At 40.1% G+C, this 25,129-nt stretch overlaps 1 protein-coding gene across 3 annotated transcripts in view; it reads left to right on the plus strand.

Annotated features, from left to right (window-relative positions):
• Atp6v1h (ATPase H+ transporting V1 subunit H) overlaps positions 1-25,129 on the plus strand; it is a 67,203-nt gene that overhangs the window by 36,320 nt on the left and 5,754 nt on the right. For all 3 annotated transcript variants that reach the window (XM_057790617.1, XM_057790619.1, XM_057790618.1), the window contains 2 exons: positions 378-479; positions 8,064-8,177. In XM_057790617.1, coding sequence (XP_057646600.1) covers positions 378-479; positions 8,064-8,177 — 216 coding nt within the window. The remainder of the gene's footprint in view (positions 1-377; positions 480-8,063; positions 8,178-25,129) is intronic.

Consider the following 25,129-nt stretch of genomic DNA (forward strand, 5'->3'; position numbering starts at 1 on the left):
TTCTGTCTACTGCTACAAGAAACTTCTGTGATGTGAGTTGAGCAAGGCACTGATTTATGAGTATAGCAGTATGTTATTAGGAATGATTTTATTGACATGCTCCCTTAGCAGAGTTAAAAATAGTAGTAGGTTTTCTTCCCCTAGGCCTGTGACCTATCTAGTCTCATGTTATGTTCGATGACTTGTATGTAAATGGTATTGCTTATAAGCTGTGGGTAGCCTGTGTACACATACAAAGGTTTGAAAAGCGCTAATATAGACATTATGGTGAAATCCTAGAATCTGCTTTGAGTGAGATATCAGTATTATACCTGTATTATATTGTACTCTGTAGAAAAATACACAGCTTGATATTTCTGGATTACATTTTATTTCAGAATCTTGACAAAACTTTTGGAGGTATCAGATGATCCACAAGTCTTAGCTGTTGCTGCTCATGATGTTGGAGAATATGTTCGGCATTATCCTCGGGGCAAACGGTAAAAAAGAAAGACAAACCTATGTTTTCTTTTGATTTGTTGAAGCAATTCAAAGTTCTTTTCCAAGTTAGAGTAGATCGGTAGAGAAACTAATGAAGTAAAACTGAGCTCTATAAAAATATAAATACACTTGCAGTAATACTTCTTTGTGATTGTCAGTAGAGAGTATTAGAAATTTCTCATTAAAAGTTTCCTTTGTTTGCAAATGTTAATTCTATAGCCATTTTGTGAACATTGTTTTTCCCTACTACTCATAATTATAGAAATGAATTAGAGGTTGTTACTGACTAGTTATAAAACATAAAAGTAAAATACAGAGTCTGTAAGGAAAAGTTATAAATGTATAATAATATAATTTGAATTTCAAAATGTTGAGCTGTGGTTATACCATTAAATGTACTTAGACACATTGACAACAGTGGATATGTTTATTTGGCAGAATGGTCTGAAAGCTTTCAGTTCCTTGTTAGGCACACAGTAGACTAATGTGTTCCCTGAACAGAAGCATGGAATGCCCCCGGTATAGAATGTCAGCAGAAAGTTCTCTAACTTTCTATTTGCATTCAGCAACACAGAGCAATCACTTCCTTATGTCAGATGAAACTTCTGTATTTTTTCTCTCCTGTCTTCATTGTTTTCCTAGCAAATAATCTTTTAAAATTTAGAGTAATGTTTCATATTCTATCCATTTCACTGCAATCTTAGAAAATTGCTTTGCTATCTCACATTTGATTATGACATTTGGATGATAGGCTTAATTTATTAAGGTAATCACAACTGCTAAGATAAGGCATCTCATAAAATGACAGGAGTCATTACCAAAGATAATGCTTTCTCATGTATTTGATATTCATAAAAGACAAGTAGTGGACATTTTCTGCTGGCTCAGTGAAAAGAATCCCAGAAAAGACATTGAAATTTTGAGTCCCAATTCAGAAATAAACAAAAGGAAGGAGAGAGGGAGGGAATCAGTCTAATGTCCCAACCCTTCAAACAGCCTTCACTGTTTCAGGCACCAACATGGAGTGTGCTATTTACTCCTGTTTTATAGTTGATATTTTCTTTAAGATTTTTCCATTTTATTGAAAATTGATTATTTTTTCACAAAATATACCCAATAACAGTTTTCTGTGCCTGCATTTCTTCCAGTTCCCCCTCACTTTTCCTCCCATCTGGATCCACTCCTTTTCTCTCATTAGGAATCTTTCTAAAGGATAATAATAAGATAAGATAAAGCAGAAACTAACTTGTTGGAATTGGACAGCACAGAAGGAAGAAAGCCCAAGAGAAGGCACAGGAACAAGACTCACTCATTGGCACACTAAGAAATCTCATAAAAACACTAAACTGAAGCCATCATATGTACACAAAGGACCTCGTGCAGACGCGTGCAGGCCCTGTGCATGCTTCCTTGGTCTTGTGAGTTCATATGAGCTTTGATCATGTTGGTTTAGAGGTCCTTTTTTCTTGGCATTCTCGATATGTTGTATGTTTGTTATTTTCAGAGTTGCTTTTGTGGTTAAAGATACACTTTTAAATCAGTAGCCTGTTACGTGAATTTATATAGAAAGCATAGCAGGCAATTGTTGCTCCTAAATTGCAAATTTAATGATCGTCATTGGGCTGTGGGGTTTAGTGGCAGAGCATGTGCCTAGCAGAGCCCTGGTTTCTGTCTCTAGCTCCAAGCCTACAAAATTACATCAAGAAATTAAAATAGTAGATTGGTTATATTTACGCTTCTGACGGTTTCAGTAGTAGGGGCCTTCATCCACACAGCAGTGACTGCTGCATGCAAACTAGTCCTCCACTCAGTGACCCAGGGAGTACTGTCCGTTCAGTAGTTGAAGCATCCTTTCAGGCTTCCTTCAAGAGTAGTGTAAGCCAGGCAGAGGTGGCACATACCTTTAATTCCAGCACTTGGAACACAGAGATAGGCAGAGCTCTGTGAGTTCCAGGCCAGCCTGGTCTATAAAGTGAGTTCCAGGACAGCCTGAAGCCCTATCTCAGGAAACAAACACAACAAAAATAAGTGGTTAGTATAACTTCAAAACCTAAATGCCAGCAAGGGGCTTTTAATTTTATTTTTCTTAAAGCAATCCATTATCAAAAATCACCTTAAAGTTGAAGCAATCACCTAAGAGAGCATATGTTTTGTCTCCACACTGTAGTTGTTCAAAATGGCAGCAACTCCCTTTCCAGAATTTTTTTCTAACATAATATTTTTATTGATTGAGAATTTCAAACACAATGCACCTCAAACACACTCTCTTCCCCTTCCTACAAGGTTCACACTTTCACTCTTGTACACCTCCTCCCCCCCAAAAAAAGAAAATTAAGAAAAAAATACCAAGTACAATTTGTTTTTTCCATATACTCATTGGAGCACGGCCAGGCTCCCAGTGGCAAGCTCCTTATAGATAACTGAGTCTTTTCTCGTCCCCTTGCCAGGAGTCATCAGCTGTGCAGAGCTTCACTTCAGCTTCCGTATCACAAATTTTTAGGGCTGTCTTCTAGACTGTTTTGGGGGTAGAGGAGGATGTTTTTGCAGAAGCCTTCAGTACCACTGCAGCAGACGCTTTCTTGTCCATGACAGCAGGTGGCAGCACAGACCATAGTACCATGGCCTCCAGTGTGCACATGGACCATGTCTGTTTCCATGGCCACACCATGGAAGATGGACCCCAGCATAGGTTCCTAGTGGCATCACGGACAACAGACCTCATTAAGGCCTCCAGTTGCAGCATAGACCTCAGATATCAGCATGGATCATAGACATCAATATGGCCTCTGGTGGCAGCAGAGACCACAATACAGACATCAGTGTGGTTCCCAGTGACAACTCTGATCATGGACACGAACACTGGCATCAATATGCCTCAAGTGGCAGCACAGACCATGGATATCCACATGGCCTCCAGCAAGCACAAAACCACAGACATTAGCACAGTCCCCGGACCAGGGATACCAATTTGACTTCAGATGTTAACATGGCCTCCTGCAGGAACACAAACCACAGGCATCATCCTGGATCCTTGTGATAGCACAGTCCACAGATAATAACATGGCCTCTGGTGGGACCATGGACTGTGAATATTAATATGACCCCTGGCAGGAAAATTGAGACCATGGACATCACCATGGCATTCATTGGCAGCATGGATCATGACTTCTAACATGGCCTCCAGCATGCAGCACCAACCATGGACTTTTGATAGCAGCATGATCCATGGGCATCAATACAGCCTGCAGCAGACCACCCACATTAACATGGTCCTGGCTATAGCATGGACTATGTACAGCAACATGGCCTCTGGCGGCAGCATGGGCCATAAATATTTTTCAAGGAGACCCAATCCAGAAAAAGCATTCTCCGTCTCGGACATCCTGCCATTGCTCAGTGCCAGAGCAACTAGAAATTCTTGTGGACATCTAAGATTATTTTTAAAAATCTGGTATCACTCTACACTGCCTGGAAACTGAAACACTAATGAGCAACTCTTTGGTACATATCTTCATTCTAGAAGAGTGATGACTTGGTTCTATTCCTTACGGGAATTAGACTATAAACTTCTGAAGATGAATAGTTGATGAGGAAGACTGTTTACTAATAAGTAGGGCATAATCGATCTGAGAGCCTTAGCCAGAGAACTCGTGCTTGCCCTCTTGAGAACCAAGTTTTATGTCAGGTAAACATCAGGTAAACGGTTCTTCACGCAAAGCTTAGCATAGCACATGCAAATAAATTATTTCTGTGGTGGCACACATTTTTATACAGCAAACACAATTTCTAAATTATAGTTTTGGCCATTACAGATGCTCATTGTAGGGAACATGCAGAGTCGAGAAGCAGCAGCACCTTTAGCACCATAGACACAGACAGTGACTTCCTCACAGGCTCTTCTAAGCTCATGCTTTATCACGTTCTTTTCCTTTTTTTTAAAACTGACATTTGTTTGGATTCTGAGTTTTCATTGTTGTGAAAACAGAATAAACCACTGTGCATTTTGATTACTTTCTGCCATCCTGTGAAATAGACACAAGGAGATAAAATGTGAGAATATTTATGAGGTTTTAAAAGCATTATTACAATACAGACTAATTTATACTGCCAACCAGTAGTATGTGAGAATATCATTTTCATATCTCCTTTTCTGCAGCCAACAGCAAGAAGTGTCACTTGTAGACCAGGCTGGCTTCCAACTCACAGACATCTGCCTGCCTCTGCCTCCTGAGTTCCGGGATTAAAGGTTGCACCGCCACCACCCAGCTTTGTTTCTGCATTGATCTTGTGTAGCTCAGGGTAGCCTTGACCTCACAGAGTTCCATCTGCCTCTGTTTCCCAAATCATGGGATTAAAGGTGTATGCTTCTAGTGTTTAGTTTTGCCTCTGCTCTTCAGGCAAGATTTATTTATTAAAATATAAATAAAATTTCACTATAGTCCCTATTTCTTTTTAATCTATGTAGGAAGGAAAATATGGCATCTGTTGTCTTTAACTTATAATTTGGTTGTTTAACATAGTTTAGCAATGCCTGCTGTTACATTGAAAATAAACATTGTTAAAGCTTTCTATTTACATTATGTCAAACATTACAATTGCTATATTAAGTTAAACTTAATGTTAAATTACTCTCTATACTTTTTATCATCCGTCAGTCAGTAACAGTGAAAGCTGTTGGGTACTCTCTCGAGTGTTGGCTTTGTCCTGGGCAGTGCTCTGAGCATTGTTCCATGGAGCCCTTCCCTGAAACCTGCATGAAGAGCTTTCTTCAGTTACTTTTGTGTTTGAAAAAAGCTTTCTAGTTAGAGACTTGTTAAAATCTTTAAAGGAATTTTTTAAATGTAATGATGCGTGTCCTAATTGTAAAAGAAACAGAATCTTCAAAAGTGTATTTATTGTGAGGATTATAGAAGATAAAATTAGAGGGCTGGAGAGATGGCTCAGCAGTTAAGAGCACTGCCTTCTCTTCCAAAGGTCCTGAGTTCAATTCCCATCAACCACGTGGTGACTCACAACCATCTGAGATCTGGTGAATACTGTATACATAATAAATAAATAAATCTTTTAAAAAAAGAGGATAAAAATCAGTAGTTAGTGCAGTACCCTATATAAAAGAAGTGCCTGTGTTAGTATTATGCTCATCAGTTATATTACATGTGTAATATGGCAGCTTTATGAAGTATATGCTTCATGGATTCCAAACCAGTGAATTTGCTTCCTTGCTAAAATTATATGATTTTAAAGCTCATGTAGATAATTGTGGCATTTCTTCAGTCGTTCATGAACATGCTTAGTCAAAGAAAACATTGAATCCTTGATGGAAACATTTGCAGCTGAGGTAGACTATGGCTGAGTTCTGCCTTCCTGTGCTCACTCTTCTACTACAAAGAAGTGTTGTTTACATGGTCTGTTTGGTGCCACGCTTGCATCTTGTGTCTCCTTTTTTTGTTTTTGAATTTTGCTGTTTAAAATGGCTCGCTAGTAGGGTGCTGAAGTGCTGTGTAGGGTTCCAAGTTTAAGGGGCTGTGACACCTGGAGAAAATGCATGTGTCAGGTAAGCTGTTTCCAGGCTAGACTAATTGTACTTACTGTTGGTTGTTGTAGAATATTATTTTAAGTGTTACTTTTGTTTATGCTCTGGAACATTCGTTTAATGATGAAAAGAGATGTTTGATTAAATAAAATTCACCTGTGGTCCAGAGGCTGTGCCAGCAACTAGCTGACAGGAAGTTGTAGGGAGGAGCCAGGTGGAGAAGGGCTTATAAGGAAGGGCAAGAAAAGGCATGAGGACTTCTTGGGAGATGCGAGGAGGTGAGCTAGGTGGGCTGCTTGCTATTCACCCTCGTTGGGAAGCAGGATTCTACCTCATAGTTTGAATTTTGAGTTCCTTAGCGGGACAGAGATTTAGTTAAGTTCTCTTAGTAGTTTTGAAAGAGTCGGTGCCTGAGGGAACAGAGCTTCCTCAGATTGCAGCTCTTGCTGTTTAGCCACTGCTGGTAATGGTGAATTTGCAGTTGCTGACTAGGATAGCCATAGTTTAAAAGGCAGCAACTATTAAAAAAGAGGACAACAACTGATCGTGAGCTCAGGGCCCAGAGTACCTTTAATAAAGAGTAGAGCCACTGAACTGGTTTAAATGGGAAAAATGATACTCAGGGTTTTATTTAGTAAAGATTGCTTTGATGGCAGGGAAGAGAGTGGATTGAACAGGAACAGCCCCTACCATTGACCAGGCAGCAAGTCTTACTGTATTAAAGGACATGGGCTTGCATCTTTGAATCATCTCAGTGACTCCCTAATGGATTTACACTTGTTCTCCATATTTGGCAATTACTGTAAATGACCTGCTGAATGTGATTGTCTGGCTAATAGTGGAGCTGAGCTGGCATAGCAGTGCCTGACATATTGTAGGCACTTGAGGTTTAAGGCTTTGTTGTACTTCGACTCTTCTGTTCCTCATTGGTCTCCAAGAAGCCTGTGAGTTTGTCTTAAAGCACTAAATGCCTATGCATTAGGATGTCATGTCACATCGATAAGTAACAGGCACAGCCCACTGGACAGCACTGACAGATGAAGAATGGTAGGGAAATTCATATTCCGACTGGAGTTAAGAGAGGGCAAAGCTCTGTTTGTAATGGTATTGTTGTCGAGAGCATATTCCTGAAGCAAATGGTCGCTTTAATGTAACCTATGTGTCTGTATTAAGTGCACTTTGGGTTGTTGGGGATATAGTGTTAGAGAAAGCAGTGTGATTGTCAGCCGTCTTCATGCTCCTGAAGTTTGACTTTCTCTCCTTTATAGCATGTGACATATTCTGTCAATGTGAGATTTTAAAATTAGGTTTTCAGGAAATTAACATGAATGCTCCTTATCCTCTGTCCTTTGCTGTCTGAATCTAAACTTGTGTCTTTGAGATAATGTAATTAATCACGAGTGGACTTGATATTGATCTTATGGAAATTAATTGGAATTCAGTACTGATTGCATGCCAGAAATTCTGGTTGTAACTTAATACTCAGCTACCTAGAATTGAGTGATGTACCCTGGTAGATGATAGATTCAGAAACGAGTTATCAGTTGGGCTGAATATTAGGAATTTAAAGAAAACATATTCTAATGTTTTATGTCTGTGTATTTGTTGCTTGTCTGTTGTGATAAAAACACCATGACCTTATACAGGAAAGCATTTAATTGGACTCACTGTTTCAGAAAATCAGAGGCCATGATGGTGTAGGGAAGGCATGACCGCAGGAACAGGGGAGACCTCACATCCCCAAACCACAAATTGGACGCAGGGAGAGCACGCTGGGAATGGCACAAGTCTTTTGAAACTTCAGTCTTGCCCCTAGTGACATACTTCTTAATCTTTCCCAAATAGTTTTATCAGCTGTACAGACTGTCCTCATTCAACTAGCACAGTCTGTAACTCATTGAGAGTGATGTGAGATCTAATGCTAGCTTACTGCAGTTAGCTATTACTTTGGTTTTGGATAGCCTTTGGGCCTTTGGTATTTGGACTTTTCACTTGTGACCAGCATAAGTTTGAAAGAAATGATATCTTCACGGTCTTTTCTGTTTTGCAGGGTTATTGAGCAGCTTGGTGGAAAGCAGCTGGTGATGAACCACATGCACCACGAAGACCAGCAGGTCCGCTACAATGCCCTGCTGGCCGTGCAGAAGCTCATGGTGCACAACTGGTATGCCTTGGCGTCTGTCTCATGTGGGCATTGCTCTGCTAGCTCTCATATTTATCCTATGAGCTCTTATGCAATTATGCCAGTGAATTATTGGTGATTTTAGATAAAACTTTTTGCACATGTTGCTAATATAGAGCAAAGACTCAATAATTTTAAAGAGATGAACTGCATTAAGGAAGATTCAAACTATTGATGCCAAAAATTGCTTCAGGTGTAACTGAAATGGTCCTTGTGACAGAAACAAGTGTAGGATCCATGGTGTTGAGTGGACACAACTAGACTGCAGATTCCTGTTCAGCTCTGCAAGGTATCTAACGTGTAAGGTTAGCTAGACTTCATTGTACCAGTTCACAGGAAGACACTGGAAGCTTATTGATTGACTCAAGTCCCATAGTCACAGTTCATTCATTACAGTGTTTTGTTTATGAAGTAGCCAGAGTCTTATTTTTCCTGTCTTTTTATTTTTAAAACTGAGATTATTGATCTTTTTTGTAGTCCCTCTAAAGCCTGAACATAATGGTGAGCCCTTGGTGTACTAGCTAGAACAAGTGATGGTTCCCTTTTGGAACAGCTAGTTTAGCTGTTTGTTGGCTGTTTGACACTTGTAGTATGTTATATCATACTGAAAGTATTCTAGGTTGAGACTATTTTTGTTAAAAGAATAGGTAATAAATATAAATCTCATATAACTGACAGAAATGTGATCAGTATTTCCAACAGAAAGAATTAATGGTGCATTAGGACAGGTCAGTCACTTACTGTGCAATAGAATATCTAGTTGTGCTGCTATGACCTCGTATATTCATTTGACAGTCCTGCTAGTAAGCAGCTTTCCCGTAAACACTGACATCTGTGCATGTTTACAGCAGTGTCTGTCTGAGTGTTTGTGTTGTCCCTGTTAAGTGCTGGGCTGAAGATAGACTAGAAGTGGGTGCAGTTTTACCTAGAGCAGTTGGGTACGCTTCTCTGAATAGGCCAGATAGTTATGCTGAGTTAATAGTGGGTAAGGAGCCAGGTATGCAACCTGATTATTGCAGTTAATTAGTATTTCAAGTATAAGGAACGAGACAGGAAGTACAGGAAGCAGCACTGGGCATTGCTTGTTTAAAGTAATGCATGGGGAAAGGTTTCAGGACCTGGGTGGTACTGAGGTATTGCAGGGAGAGACTCGGTGCTGGAAGTAGTCTTTAGGGCACAGGCAGCTCCCACAATAGAAAAGAGGTGGTTAGAAGTTTTTACTAAGACTAAAGATGTAACTTGAAGGTGCAGAGTGAGCACCAGTGAGAGGACACCTTTGGGTACAGTTGCAGGGCATCTTGGATTGTATGTTCATGTTTGAGGCATACAAGAATTGAAAACCATGGAAAAGATTTTTCTTTAAAGATTAATCATTTTTATTTTATGAGTTTTTTCCTGCATATATGTGTGTGCAGTGCCCACAGAGGGTGTCAGATCCCTTGACCTGGAGCTACCATGGGTTGTGAGCTGCATGTGGGTCCTACGAACCCATCTTGGGTCATCTGGTAGAGGAGCCAATACTCTTCACTGGGGAGCCTTCTCTCCAGCCTGTCTGGTTTTTGAAGCAGGTCTCGTTAAGTATCCCTGGCTGACCTGATACTCATTTTGTAAATCAGGCTGGCTTTGACTTTAGAGAGATCTACCTGTCTCTGCTGCACAAGTGCTTGGGTTAATGGTATGTTTTACGACACCTGGCCTCATTTAAAGTTTTTTGTGTTTTGTTTTAATTGTAGAATGGCAAGGTTGGCTTTGTATTTCAAAAAAGAAAAAAATCTTATTGGCTCCTTTTTGCAGAATGGATCTCATTATTGGATTAAGTCTGAAAACAAGAAGGTTGTTTGGGTTAGTTTAGTTATTAGACTGCTGATAGCAGTATGTGGTAGACTGAAATGTTTCTCTTTTTCCTTTCTGTTGTGCAAGAACATGAGCAAAGTATAGAGCTTTCCAGATCAACTCAGTTGTTAGAATGTCTGTGACTGCGTTTCACGGGTTCCTATCTTTGTGTCACTGTTTTGTGAGTTAGGTTTTTCAACATAAATCAGTAATTTGGGAATTTAATATTTTGTGGCTAGTTTATATGTCAGTTAGTTTGATGAATGTTCACATTTAATATAGTTGGAGGCTATTGTAACTTATATTTATTTCCTAGATGTTTTTCTAAAGTTTTTGTAAAAATAAGTTTTAATTTCTCCCCTTAAAAAAAAAAGCCAAAACAAAACCAAACTATAGATGCCATAGTATAATTCTTGTTTTAGTAATTAAAAAATTACTTTAATTGTCCTATTAAATATCCTCAGGCATAGTGTTTTTCTTTTCTTGTTCTTTGAGGGAGGGGGCTGTTTGTTTAAATGTTTATTCTTGACATGAGAAAAAAGTATATACAACAGAATGCTGACTTTATCCTTTGCCAGTAGGAAAAAATTTTTGCATGAGTTCAGTTAAATCACCATACATTGAAAATTCCCTCCCCCCAATATAGGATTTTTTTTGTATATGTGTTGCTTTTAATAGTTAATGAAACGAATAGAGCTGTTTTGGCCAGTGGCTTAGTAGCATAAAGCCAGGTGGGAAATACAAATATACATATATACATATACATTCACACACACACACACACACACACACACACACACACACACGAGAGAGAGAGAGAGAGAGAGAGAGTAGGTAGAGTCAACGAGACGCCATGTATCTGCTGTAGGAGAAAGAGGCCAGAACATTACTGGTAAGCCAGAGCCTCATGGCGTTACATAGTTTAATAGAAATGGGTTAATTTGAGATGTAGGAGCTAGCTAGGAAGACACCTGAGCTATAAGCCAAACAGTGTTGCAATTAATATAGTTTCTGTGTGATTATTTGGGTCTGGGTGGCAAGGCGATGAACGAGCAGTCTCCGTCTACATCCCTCCTTGCGCCTGGTATGTTGTTCATGCCTGATTTATGTTTGTGACTCTGTGTATAGACAGACACTGGTTTGTGTCTTATTCACTAACTGGTTAGAATATCCCGTCTATTTTCATACTCATGACTTGTACTTTCAGTACTTTCTTTATAAAAAATTTTTTTTAATAGGAAGATTAGAATTCAATTGTGACCTTTACATTTTTATGCAGCTTTTGTTTCCGAGACAGGGTTTTTCTGTGTAACAGTCCTGACTGTCCTGGTACTCACTCTGCAGACCAGGCTGGCCTTGAACTCACAGAGATCCACCTGCCTCTGCCTCCCAAGTGCAGGGATCAGAGGCGTGCGCCACCACTGCTCAGCTGAGCTTTTACATTTTCATGGATGTCTGTACTGAAGAATAAAAATTACTTTAAGTAATGGCAGTTTATTTCTTTGTCAGATTAATGTAGACTAGAGGGGCCTATGGAAAGTAAGCTTCTGCAAAGACTTTCTCCAGTGGAAGAGCAGTCTGGATGCATGTCTTGGTTTAGTGTCCATAGGCAGCGTGGTTATAATTGCTGGTACAGACTGCCTTTCTATTTACCTGAGATGGGGGTGGGGTTGGGGAGGTTTCTTTGTTTTGCTTTTGGCGACAGGATTTCACTCTGTTACCTCAGATAGGGTCCTGACTGGCCATGAACTTAGTGCTATCTGGTTCCACTCCCAAGTGCTGGGGTTGTAGGTTTGAGCTGTCTTGCCTGGGAGGTTCTTTTTTTTTTTTTTTTTTTTTTTTTTTTTTTTTTTTTTTTTTTTTTTTTTTTTTTTTTGTGGGAGTGTTTTGTTTGTGTCTGCCTGCCTGTCTTTCTTCCTTTTTTGTTTTCTTTCTTTCTTTTTTAAACTAAAATAGGCTCTGGTGTTTTACATATGTTTATTAATGGCATATTGTGAAGTTCTCTGGAAATTTGTTTCCATTTACACCAAGTAAAAATTTTGCTTCTATAATAAATTAAAATTTTTAAAGTATCATTTCACACGTGCTTTTAAAGTGTAAATTAGATATTTATAAAATCATGGGATAGAGCAGCCATGAATCTTGATTTAGAGTCCATTTTAAGAAGTTAAATATTTTAACTTTCTTATTAATGTAGTTTCAGATTTGATTGTATGTAACATGGAATATAGAATTAAGCATCATGTGAATAACTCAATTTTTTTTTAATGTTTTGATTGATTTTGAAATGACCTCTTTGAAAGTCTTAGAAAAGCTAATTTTCTCCCTTCCTTTTGGCATCTCTGTGGAATTGAATGATGTATTACAAGATACCCAAGTGTGCATGGGGAGTAGGGAGGAAAATGCCCTTGGCTGAGGGAAGAAGATACGCATGGGAGCTCCTCAGCACAGGATGTTTGGTGCAGGCGGTCCTTTCCGGACACCAGCCCCAGAACCTCCTCCACAGTCACATTCTTGATGCACACTTGGTTCTTGTCAGTAGTGGTGAGTCACATAGATCGGAAAAATAGGTAAAGAATGAACATTGATTCTAGAGAACGTCAGTATGTACTGTTGTTCATACTTCCAGTTTAACATCATAAAATGTCATCATTTTTCTCCTACAGAACGATTTTAAATGTAATCCTCTAATTCAGAAGCAACAGTGTGTGCATATGGACAGCTCAGGACTTCAGGAAAGAAACACTGAATTTTGTAGGTAGAGGATCTCCTGTAGAATTTGTTTGTATTTCTAGATTATCTTCTAGCATTTTCTCAAGCAGAATAAATTCTGAGTGTTTCCCTCTTTAGATCTCTTATATATATTTATGAAAATTAATACAGCAAATTTACCAAGCCAAGTGCTTTGTTCTCCTATGGTTATGTTGGCCTAGCATATTTTAGTTATTATGTGAGTGTATAGCCATAAAGACGATGATTAAAATGCATATGAACTGAAAGGGGCAAAGCCCTTGGATGTATAAACATTAATAATCACATTGCCAAAGGATTCCATAGCATAGTTTTAGAAATAAATTTTTATTCTATGACAATTTGATATATGTATATAATATATTTTGATCATATTCATCTTTGCATTCTCCCTTCTTACCTCCTTCCCACTTCTGGAAACTTCTTTTTTCCAACACATCCATATGGCTTACTGAAACACTTATATTTTGGAATTAATTTAAAAACTATGGTCTCAGCCGGGCAATGGTACATGCCTTTAATCCCAGCACTTGTGAGGCAGAGGCAGGCGAATCTGAGTTCGAGGCCGGCCTGGTCTACAAGGGCTAGTTCCCGGACAGGCTCCAAAACTACAGAGAATCCCTGTCTTGAAAAACCAAAAAATAAAAAATAAAAATAAAACAAAACAAAAACAAACAAACAAAAAGCCCTATTATGGTCTCTTTTGGGGTCCCTAGAATTTTTTATGTGATCTTTATGAGATTTTCAGTGGTGGAACCTTTGAAATGTCTTGAGTATCATATATTTTGTGGTTTTAAAAATGCATAACTGGGCAGTGGCAGCACAGACCTTTACTCCTAGCACTCAGGAGGCAGAGGCAGGTGGATCTCTGTGAGTTCAAGGCTAGCCTGGTCTACAAGAGCTAGTTCCAGGACAGGCTCCAAAGCTACAGAGAAACCTGATCTTGAAAAACAAAAAACAAAATAAACAAAATGCATGCCTATATTTAAGGTAAATATAGGACTAGAGAGGTGGTTTAATTGGTAGTGCTTGTCACATACACATAAGGACCTAAGTTATAATTAAACACAAATTTGAATATGCATTTTACTTATTGGTCCTTGCAACTAAGGAATGTAAGGTCTGGCTCATGTTTTGATTAAGATCAACTTCTTAGTAGATTTTGGATCTGTGTTTGGAAGACGCAGTAAAATTTAGACAAAAGAAAAGGCTGGTCTAGTATGAAGACGGAGAGAGAAACAACTTGTTTTGCTTTTCGGTGCTGTTTGTTCCTTCATGGGTATAGTAGTATATCTGTGTGGTCACTTGGCATAGTTCATTCATGAATGTTGTATGTGTATATACATGCAATGTCCAGTTGAAGAATATGCTAAAATTAGCTAAATAGCAAACCTACATTTAGAATTGTTTTCTTATATGTCACACAGTTATTATTACATCCTGAGGGGTTAAAAGATAACATAAAACAACAGAATTTTCTTTTGCAACCATTTAAAATCTGGATTGGCCAAAATATAGATACAAATGAGCCATCATAAGGAAGGTACTTTTTGTTGTAAATATTTAATGTAATTTTTAAAAAAATTATATTTTAAAGAAATTATGCAGTGATATAGTATCTGTTTTAGTGTCTAAAAATCTCCACATTTACTTATTTGAAATAGTTTAATATCTGCCCTTAATTATTTGAGAAGACGAATTTAGTAAAATGATGCAAGTGTTACCATGAGGGCCAGAGATTTTCATGAAAGAAAATCCTGCTTACCCAGATTGTACAGGCTGTACCAGAGCTTGGGGTGTGGTCCGGAGCGAGCACTCGTGGAGCACAAGCGGAGTCCTGGGTTCCGTACTTGGGCGGGAGTGATAGCTGCCGGCGTTTCCTGCTTGGGCCATTGGAGATCCCACGTGTCTTCCTCACTTTCTGTATAGGCGTAAACAAAGAGAAGACACATGTCAAAAATGCCAGCTATTCAATGACAGCCCCCCTTTGCTAAATATCCTGTAAATGTCCTATGAAACAACATTTTAGTGTTTAGTTTGCATACCATTCTATCCATTTGTATTCAGTTTTCCTTTCTCAGTTAAAGAACTGAGGGAGAATTTACTTTTACCTCTGATTGGTTCTTTATTTTAGATATGGGCAGAGATATTTGTTAGGTGATGCAGCAAATGCAGAGAAATGTGCAGTAGAACATAAAAGGCACACAAGGCAGTGCCATGATGCTGCGACAGATGTCCAGGTATCATAACAGCATTAGAATCAAGCTGTGGGTTAGGGCATGAATGGGAGGGGCGAGGGGGAGTATAAGTAAGCTGTCAGGCGGAGGCCCCCTCCGAGTCTGTGGTACGAAGTAAGTCACAGGAGTGTCACCACAGCAAAACTCGGAGAATGGGAACAGTTGATTTCCAACTAAGGGCCACATATGACATCAGAAAGATTAAATATAATTACAGTCATCTGAATATCACTGTATTTTTAATAAGTGAGAGATTTCCCTTTTCCATGTGATGAGCTTGGGGTGTCAGATCTTGAGCTCCTGCAGTTGGTTCAGTGAGCTCTTGGAAGACCCAGGGTCGGTCCTGCGGCATGCCTGCTCTCAGCTGCATGGGGGAGCTCCATGCTCTTAATTACAATGGCAAGGAAAGTATAACGGAGAAAAGCTTCTTAACTGGAAATAATTTCAGTGGGAATAGTCCTTTCATCTGGAGCCCCCAGCTGTAGCTATTTGAATATATTTGTGTGTCCTTTTTCTTACAGAAGCATTTGAGAGTAGCACACCTCAAATGTGATCACACCTCGGGATGATCTGCCAGCCCTAAACCCTTAAGGTTGGAATACTCAGTCTCTTTCATGCTGTGACGTGGTGATGTAACATGTAGATTACATTAAAATTCCCTGGTCTGCTATGTGCTGGAAAGTATTTTTTTTTTTTTTTTATGTAGTCCAGAATCATATATTGCATTTTGTTGGCATGTTTTTTACTTGGTCTCCTTTGTTCTTTTTTCCTTGTGTTTTAAGACAGATTCTTATGTATCCCAGGCTGGCCTTGAGCTTAGTATATAGCAAGGATGGCTTTGAACTCCTGATCCTCCTGTCTCCAACAGATGTTGGGATTACCGGTGTGCACCTTTAGCCTAAATTATAGAGCCCTGGGCATTGAAACCAGGGCTTCGTGTGTGCCACCTAAACTGTTCCCATAGCCTAAGTTCTTAGGTGTGCTCTACATTGAAGCAAGACTAGAGAGCAGCCGCTTTGTTGAAGGCTCCCAATGTGAATTCTTTGATGTTTCCTCTCTACTAGAGTCTGACATTTGACATTTGACATGAACCCCATTGGAGGGGTTTGCAGGGAGAAGTCCTGCCTCACTTTGCCTGCTTGCTGGAGATGTTTACTTTAGTCATGTGCTAATGGTGGTATCTGTTAGATTTGTCCCCTTGAAACGAGGAAGTGACCTTTTAGAAGCTGCTTTAAGATCGACAGCAATAGGTTCTTGCTCATTTATTTTGGCTACATTGATTTTTTTTTTTTTTACCTGAGGGAATTTTTTCTTTAAAGGTTGGAAATACACATTGGGATTTTAGCTTTTTTTAATCTTTTGAGTCAGCAGTTTGTATTCAGTATACAGGAAACTGAATTCTAGCAGAGACTAATGGCTCAGTAAGAATCTCGTCTGGGCAGGCAGCAGGAATGGCTAGGCAGTTGACATTCATAGCCATGAGAATTTTATCTTACTTCCCTTTCTACTGCCTAGTAAATGGAGTATCCATGGTAGAAGGAAGGGGAGAATAAAAATAAGGTAAATTTTTTTTGTTTATTTCCCATACTTATATTGAGAAAAATGCCGTTTAATATCCTCTTCCTATCACAGTTATGATTTCTCTGAAAAGTCTGTTGATCTTTACAGGCTGATCATGTGTTAGGCATTATAAAGGTATTTGAAAAGTTTTCTTTATTAACCTTTTCAACAGAAGTTAGAGATTATTTTCCCATGAGAATACAGTTTAATGAAAGCAAATTGTAAGATATTTAGATTACTGTGTCCTTTTTTGTGTGTTCTCTTCATTGGAATGGATGGCTTAGTTTTAGTTTGGCTTGGTAGTTTTGAAGTCGAAATCCAGTGCTTTAGGTATCTAGGCGAGTGCTCTGTCATTCAGCTCTACCCCCACATAGGTCTTTGCTTTCTTTAATTTTTAGACACAAAGAAACAATAAATTGTTTAGAAAGGTTCATGTTCATGACCAGTAGTAATGTTATGAAAGCATTTAGCAAGATAGCTTAAATGTAACAATAAGGGTATCAGGTAACTTACAGAATCTCTTAGGTGTTAGGTGAAGTCATTGCACTCAATTGGGTACCAGAAAGCAAAACGACAGCTTCCTCTTCCTTTTCCCTCTGGGCCATTAGCTTTCTTTCATTCTGTAGATGCAGACTGGCATTTCTACTGCAGACCTACTAAGTTCTGCAGGGCAGCAAGCTAACAGGCCCCAGTCAAAGTCTTCATTATTTTCTAGCTCAGCTGTCCACATTGAGTTGGCTCCATTTGCACATGCCTCTCAAAATTCCTGGAGAAGTGCCTTTGCTTCCAGCCCGGGCTGGTCATTGGTCAGTGTCAGAGGGAAGCTATATCCTGGCCCCTTCAGCTGTGGGACAGATAAGACGCATGCTCTTGAGACTTCCCAGGCAGCCTTCCTGAGCCTTGGAGATGTTTGTTACAAATTCTAGGCTGCTGTTGTTTATTCTTGTCTGTGAGTAATAAACCTGCTTCACGTAGTTCTGGAAACGTGCAATTTCCCATTACCCTCTGCTAAGTTGGTGCCTAGTGCTCAGTGGACTGGTCACAAGTTGCTGCTTCTGTTACCTAAAACATCCATGAGCCTCTCTTCTTGTAATCATGTTAAAGATACAAACTATAAACTTAAATTGTCTGTGCCTGCTGTGTGTGGGGAGAGGTTTGAAGAAGGCACCTCCTCTGTCCAAAAGGTTTTCAGCCCCTACTCTCAGAGTTCTAATTGTTCACAATGAAAGCAGAACCATAACTACTACCAAAGTATTGTGAATTGTTAACAGTGCATCGAACACTTGTTATGTCAGCTTACTTCCGTAGACCACAGCTTCTTAAACTGCCCACTGATGACACTATTTTGATCAAGCAACTTATGAAGTAGGTATACAATCAAATATTTACTGATAATAAACTATAAAGAAGTTTATTTTAAAACAATTCTTTGGTGTTGGTGGAGACTGCTTATACATTTCCCAGCTTCCCAGACTTGAAATAACCACACAGAAACTGCAATACGGTTTGGCTAATAGCCTAAGTGTATTTCTGGCTAACTCCTATATCTTAAATTAACCTATTTGCATTATTTTATATTTTACCACGAGGCTCGTGGTTTACCAACAAGGTTCTGGCATGTCTGTCTCCCATGGTAGCTACTGGGCGTCTCACTGACTCTGCCTACTTTCTCCTCTATCTACTTAGAATTCCCTCCTTGCCCTGCTCTGCACTGCAAGAGGCCCAAAGCAGCTTCTTTATTAACCAATGGTTTTCACAGCATACAGAGGGGAATCCCATATCACTTTGGTATGCATACAGTCTTAACATTTTTTAAGATGAAGCATTTACATACTGAGGGGATGGAGATGCTTTTAAATTTTTACATAAAAAGGATTAAATCCTGGCTGAATATTTGGTACTGTGGGACATGGATATTGTTCAACATTTTTCATAATTGATGAGTATTTTGATTTTATAAGCGTCAATGCTGAGATCACCACATCTCATAAATATATACACAAAATGTCAGAGGAATATGTTTAGGATGACTTCAGGAACTGTTGGAAGTTCTGCTTTAATTACAAGCTGCAATTCATTTTAATTATTATTTACTTTTGTGTGAAACTCAAGTCAGCAACCCAAATAGCAGTTCCAGCTTTCCTGACTTCGGAGACTTGTTGGCCTGGTTCTTTTGTATCAAGCCTTGCTCTAGATCAGGGCTTCTTAAACACTTCTGTTTATTAGTGTCTTTTCCCCCTAGAGTATATTCAAAGATTCACTAATTTGATAATTGCATATTGAGGAATGATGATAAGAGAATAGTAAAAGTCTTTTTGCTCCATAATTAAGCTGTTATATTTCCATAAGAACAGAACACTTTCTGTGCACAGTGAAACCCCACAGTTCAGAATGTACAGCCGTCTGAAATTTGAGCTGCGGCGTTCCTTGTTTTCATTGGTGACAGCCTGATGCAGTGCAGTGTGATGCTCTGTATGCAGAACCAGGCTGCAGGAAAGTGCCCGTTGCAGCACTGCCAGAAACACTGGTACATCATGCCTTTGATTTTGATTTCTGATATTTGGACATTCAGAATCCTCTTACTGTTACCAAATTTTTCATGACCTCCACATTGCATAACATGACCTCTACCCACCTGCAATATGACCCCATCCACATTTTAAGGTGCTATGTTTTCTATACTGTTGCTACACATTTCTGCCCAGGGAGGCCGTAGAGACTTGGGGGAGAATTGGCAGGCATACAAATTATACTGCAGTGTTAGGGGATAAAACAGCACTGCACTTTACAGGACAAAATTCCTGAGGAGGTATGTCTATGCAAAATCTTAAGCAGCAGCTAACATATGAAGAGTGGAGAAACCACAAGGAATGGCTGCTTGATCTAGGTCTGCATGCTTTCCTGCCTTCTTCTGGTCCATATTTGGTGCAGTGTACATATAAGAGGAGCAGAACATGAAGAAATGTCTTGTACTGTGTGGTTTAGAGAAGAAGTGAAATTGGGCCACCAGTACAAGAGGAATTTACAGCTTCTGAAAAACCACATTTAAACAAATATGAATAGTGAAACGAATATATTTTATTCAGCCTAATATTTACAGTATTCTTTCAAGAGGTGATCTGTGTTTGCCAGCTTTCCCTGCTGTGACGGAGCACCCGAAACAACTTAAAGGAAAAGCTGATCTAGTTTCTAAGGTCTTTAGTCCATGTGTATTTGGTCTTATTTGGGCCTTAAAGTGAGTCAGAACACAGTTCACAGTAAAGGAAATTGCTTACTTTCTGGAGACCAGGAAGCAAGCTCAGGGCTGTGAAGTTGGGGAGAGGGGAGACAAATTTCAGCCGACATCGCAGTGTCTCCTGCGAGGCAGGTCTACGCCAGGAATTGAACCAAGTAATGGTCATCCACCTTAGAGAACCAGTCAGGTTTTGGGGGCTGCCTTCTAATGCTTTGAGTAAATACCATGGCCAAAAGCAATCTGGGAAGGAGAGTGGTCTTAAGAGAGGCTTAAGCTTCCACATCACTATTCTTCATGGAAGCAATTCAGGGCAGGAACCTGGAGGCAGGAGCTGATGTAGCAGCCATGGAGGTGTGCTGTTTACTGGCTTGATCCTTATGCTTTGCTTAGCCTGCTTTCTTATGGAACCAGAATCATCAGTTTAGAGATGGCACCACCCACAATGGGCTGGGCCCTCCTACATCACAGATTTCCTACAGCCTGATTTCATGGAGATATTTTCTCAACGGAGACTCCCTTCTCTCAGGTGACACTAGCATATGTCAAGTTGACTTAGAAACCAGCCAGAGTCGGGGTCACTAACAGGACAGTGGCTGAGGGGCTACTTTTTGGGAGCAAGCATAACTGAAGCACTTGCATCAACAGAATCACGTCCACCAGAACGTGAATGATGTTGATGACAGCTGCGTCCCTGAAGTCTTCTGCACAACTTGTAAGCTGCTGGACAGGTTCCCGAGTTTCCTCCAGGGTGGGCCGGTCATAATCTCCTCCTCCAGCAGATGTTTACTTCTTAAAAAGTAGAGAGTGGCCTTCAGTCTTGTAAGTTTCTGCTTCCAGATAGGTGAATTGTTTACCATCAGGTTTCATAAGTTCCACCTCCTTGTTGGAGGGAATATATCAAATGAGAGGAAACTACTACGTAACAGAAGGGCAGATGGGAAGAGATAAGACTGGTATGGCAGGGAGCCTTTCTTTGCACTTTTAAGAATAACGTTTTCCTGAGAACCTTACATAAAAGAGCACCTTGAAAAGAAGTGTGCATCCCACTCTCACCCATCCTGACATGGCAAAACTGGAAACCAGGTGGAGTGGTCTAGAGATCAGTGTATTGTGCCTGATTGAACAGTAATGGTGATGACAAAAGACAGAATACTAGCTGGTGTGTGTGTGTGTTTTAAGATAGAGAAGTAATGGGGCTGGAGAGATGGCTCAGTGGTTAAGAGCACTAGTGACTGCTCTTCCAGAGGTCCTGAGTTCAATTCTCAGCAACCACATGAGGGCTCACAACCATCCATAATGAGATCTGGTGCCCTCTTCTGGCCTGCAGGCATACATGTAGACAGAAAACTGTATACTAAATAAATAAATAAATAAATAAATAAATAAATAAATAAACTTTATTTAAAGTTAAATAAACTTTATTTTATACTAAATAAATAAAGCTAAAAAAAAGAAGTAAAAAGTGATTTAATTTAATTAGGGAATGGATCATGTGGAGAATGAGCCAAATCCAGAATGGCAATTCTGACTTAGGTGTTTTCATCACTGTTGTAGGAATTTGGATGAAGAATAGAATTTGAGTATCAGTGAAATGCTCATTTTTGGAGTCATTCTGAATTTAGTTTACATTCAATGAGAAATCTCAGAGATAGACATACAGGCTTGAAGTTAAGACGAAAACCAGGAAGTAGGAAAGTGAGAGCTGAAGTAAGATTACCCGTCCAGAGCATGGCTCGTTACCTAGGGGGTCTGGGGATAAATTCTTTGAAATTGTCTGCAGGGAGGAAAGGGGCCATGCTGTCGCTCGTGTTGTCTATGAGGGATGTGTGATCTACAGAAGGTTATTATAAAGAGAAACATGAAAACATTCACAGGACAGATGGAAGGGTAGGTATTTTTCTTAGCTAAGGTTTTGATTGCTGTGATAAAAATCATGGCCAAAATCAGCTTTGGGAGAAAAAGGTTTTCGTCTTAGTTGTCGTCCTGTCATGAAGGGAAATTAAAGAAGGAGCTCAGGGCAGGAAGTGAAGCAGAAGCTATGGAGGAACACTACTTGCTCGTTCTGTATGGTGTGCTTAACCTTACATAATCCGGGACCCTCTGCCTGTGGACGCACCAGTCATTAGTCAAGAAAATGTCCTATGGGTTTCCCTATGGACCAAAATGAAAGAGGCATTTTCGCAATTAAGGTTCCTTTCTCTATATACTATAGCTTGGAGTTGACAGTTCATCTCAACAATTGTCCACTTATTAACTCAACACACTAACATATCGCTATTCAACTTAAACCTTTCCTTTCTTGTTTATCCACAAGATCACATTTCAGCATTAATATCACAATACAAAACATAAATAACTCTAAAAGTCTTCTAAAACATTGCAGCACTTAAAAAATTTGGTCTTCTTAAAATATCCAAAGTTTCTTAATTGGGTGCCTGTAAAATTAGGAATAGTTACATACTTTCTTACTCCAATTAGGAAGAACCAGGACACAGTCACATGACTGAAATCAAGTCCAAAAGTGTAAAAACTCAGTGTCAGACTCTGGACTCAGTCTTCTTGGTTGACAAAGGACGTGAGCAGCTGCTGCTCTCTGGCTCTGCCATACAAAGCACACATAGTGTATCTGATAGGCTCAGGCCAGCTCCACTCCACGGTGTTGGTATCTCCAAAGTCCTAGGGTCTTCATTGCAACTGGGCTGCACTTTAGCCAGTAGTCTCTTCCTGGACTCTCTCTGCCATATGGTACCAAGCCTCATCCTCTCTCCATGACCTCTTTAGTTCTCTGCTTCTCCTTCAATGGAGTCTGTACCTTCATAATGACCTGTCCTGGCTTTCTCATAGTGTCAAAGCTTCAGCTGCTCTCCAAGGCCCCTTCAGGCCTTTGAAACCAGTCCCACCTGGGAGACTTACACAGCCAAGTTTGGCTAATACAAAGTGCAGTGTTGGTTCATTCTCGATCAGAGTTTCTGTGTGTCAACCCTGGGGAAACATTTCTCAGAAGATTTTTGCCTCATAGGTGCTGGTAGTTTCTTCTCCTCCCCTCCCCTCTTTATTTTTACAGAGTCTCTCTGTGTAACTGGTTCTAGACTAGGCTGGCCTTGAACTCACAGAGATCCGCCTGCCTTTGCCTCCCAAGTGCTGGGATTAAAGGCATGTGACACCACTGCCTGGTGCTGGCCTCTTAATTACAGCTGATCTTTAGCTCTAGTTCACCGTATTGTTTGTCCCAGCAAAACAAGTTTATTGGTTGTGGTCTCCTGTTAATCTCGGGCAAATCTTCAGCTCCAGCCGACCAGAATCACAGGTTCTTTTTATTCCAAACTATTGAACAGCCCCAAGACTCTCAAACTTCACATCCTAGGCTTCCATTATCTTTACTGCATTACATCCCAAGTTCCCACAACAGCCCATTGAGCTCTGATCACTCAGTGCCTGGCTCAGAGTTTTAGTGTCCTCCCACAACCCTTCCCCAAACAACATGGTCAGGTCTGTCACAGTGGTACCCCATTCCGATACCAGTTTCTGTTTTAGTTAGGTTTTTTTTATTGTTGTGGTAAAACAACATGACTCAAAGCAACTTTGGGAGGAAAGGGTTTATTTTATAATTCTCAGGTCATTCATACTGAGAAGTCAGGACAGGAATCTTAAGGCAGGTACTAAACCAGAGGCCATGGGAGAATGCTGCTTAGTGACTTGCTGCTTTCTTCCACAGTTCAGGACCACCTGCCTAGGGGAATGCACCACCTACAGTGAACTGGGTCCTCCCATATCAATCCGTTAATAAGAAAATTCCCCTACCAGCTTGTGTATAGTCAGTCTGATGGAGGCACTTTCTCAATTGAGGTTCCTCTTCCCAGATAAATCTAGCTGTGCCAAGTTGTCAAACCCACTAGGACAGTATTAACATTGGAAGAGTGGTAGACTCTAAAGAGAAGTGACAGGAAATTTGGAGAAAAGCCATTAATGTGATATTAGGGGAGCAAAAGAAAAGTCTATTTGAAGAAGTACTTTTAAGTGTGCAGTATTAAAACAAAGCTGAGGAGACATGGAAGCGGGGTGGGGGTCTCAGGAATGTACACAGGCCATGGAAGCATGAGTGCTGCTGGTGACTCGGTTCAGGGCCGTTGGTAATCATGATTACAGCGTGTAAGTCATGGTGGGATCTCTTTGTGTGTTTTTTTTTTTTTTAGGTTTTTCGAGACAGGGTTTCTCTATAGCTTTGGAGCCTGTCCTGGAACTCCCTTTGTAGACCAGGCTGGCCTCGAACTCCCAGAGATCCACCTGCCTCTGTCTCCTGAGTGCTGGGATTAAAGGCGTGCACCACCACCGCTCGGCTGGTGAGATCTCTTTGTAAGAGCTAAATGGAGGTAGGGTTTGGGAGGGCTCTTCTGGTAGATAGTGGACACTTGTGTTATCTTCTGTCTTAAAACAGAAGTTTAAGTTTTGGGGTTGGGAGGGCTCTTCTGGTCCATACTTGACACTTGTGTTATTGTTTCTCTTAAGATCGAGGTTTAAGTGCTGCAGAAGTGATCTTAGGATGAGAGAAATGGATGAGTTCGAGGGTAGGTAATTCATAGAAGAAAGTCTAGGTGGTATTCTTAGATAGGATGGGCAACCAACAGGAGATTCTCTACCAGTAAATGAGCAGTTTCTTTCCCAGTAATTGCAACATATGAAACATCTGCTGTCTGGAGTAAGTTTTAGAAAATACATATGCATTAAAATGTATTCGTAAGTTGGGGATGGTTAGTTGGACTGTCCAATTCACGCTGAATATCGTTTTCTTCATAACTGAACATTTTAACTTTGTGTTCAAACTTGCAATTTGGGGATTGGCAATAATGGGTAGTAAGCCACAACTCTTTATGGATACACAGAGCATTCCCCAGTCTTTGTCACTGTGAGGATGGAGTGGCAGTCCTATTCCGGGCATTGGAAGGGCAAGACACACCTGCCTGGGACATCCTTTATCCTCACACTTCCTTCTCACAATCACTGACAGGAAGCCTGGGCATAAGGACAGTTGGACAGTTACCTGCATTCTCTGACTTATGTGTGGTAGGTTTGAACCTAGGTCTGTGCGCCTCAAATTTGGATGTGCTGACACTTCTTTAGTAGGGCATTCCTGGAATAGCATGTGAATGGTTGCTTGTATCCACCCTAGCCCAAGTTTTCCCCATGAGGTGCTTTATGTGCAGGAGGTGTGGCTGTGGAGCTGGCCTTTTTTACGTCTCTCATGTTGTTATCACCTGTGACTGCTTACTTCCTGGATCTTTGTTCCCTTGTTCAAATTCTTTTTAAAAAATTTCTGTTGC

Source organism: Chionomys nivalis, chromosome 16 (assembly GCF_950005125.1).
Source record: "Chionomys nivalis chromosome 16, mChiNiv1.1, whole genome shotgun sequence".
NCBI lineage: Eukaryota > Metazoa > Chordata > Mammalia > Rodentia > Cricetidae > Chionomys > Chionomys nivalis.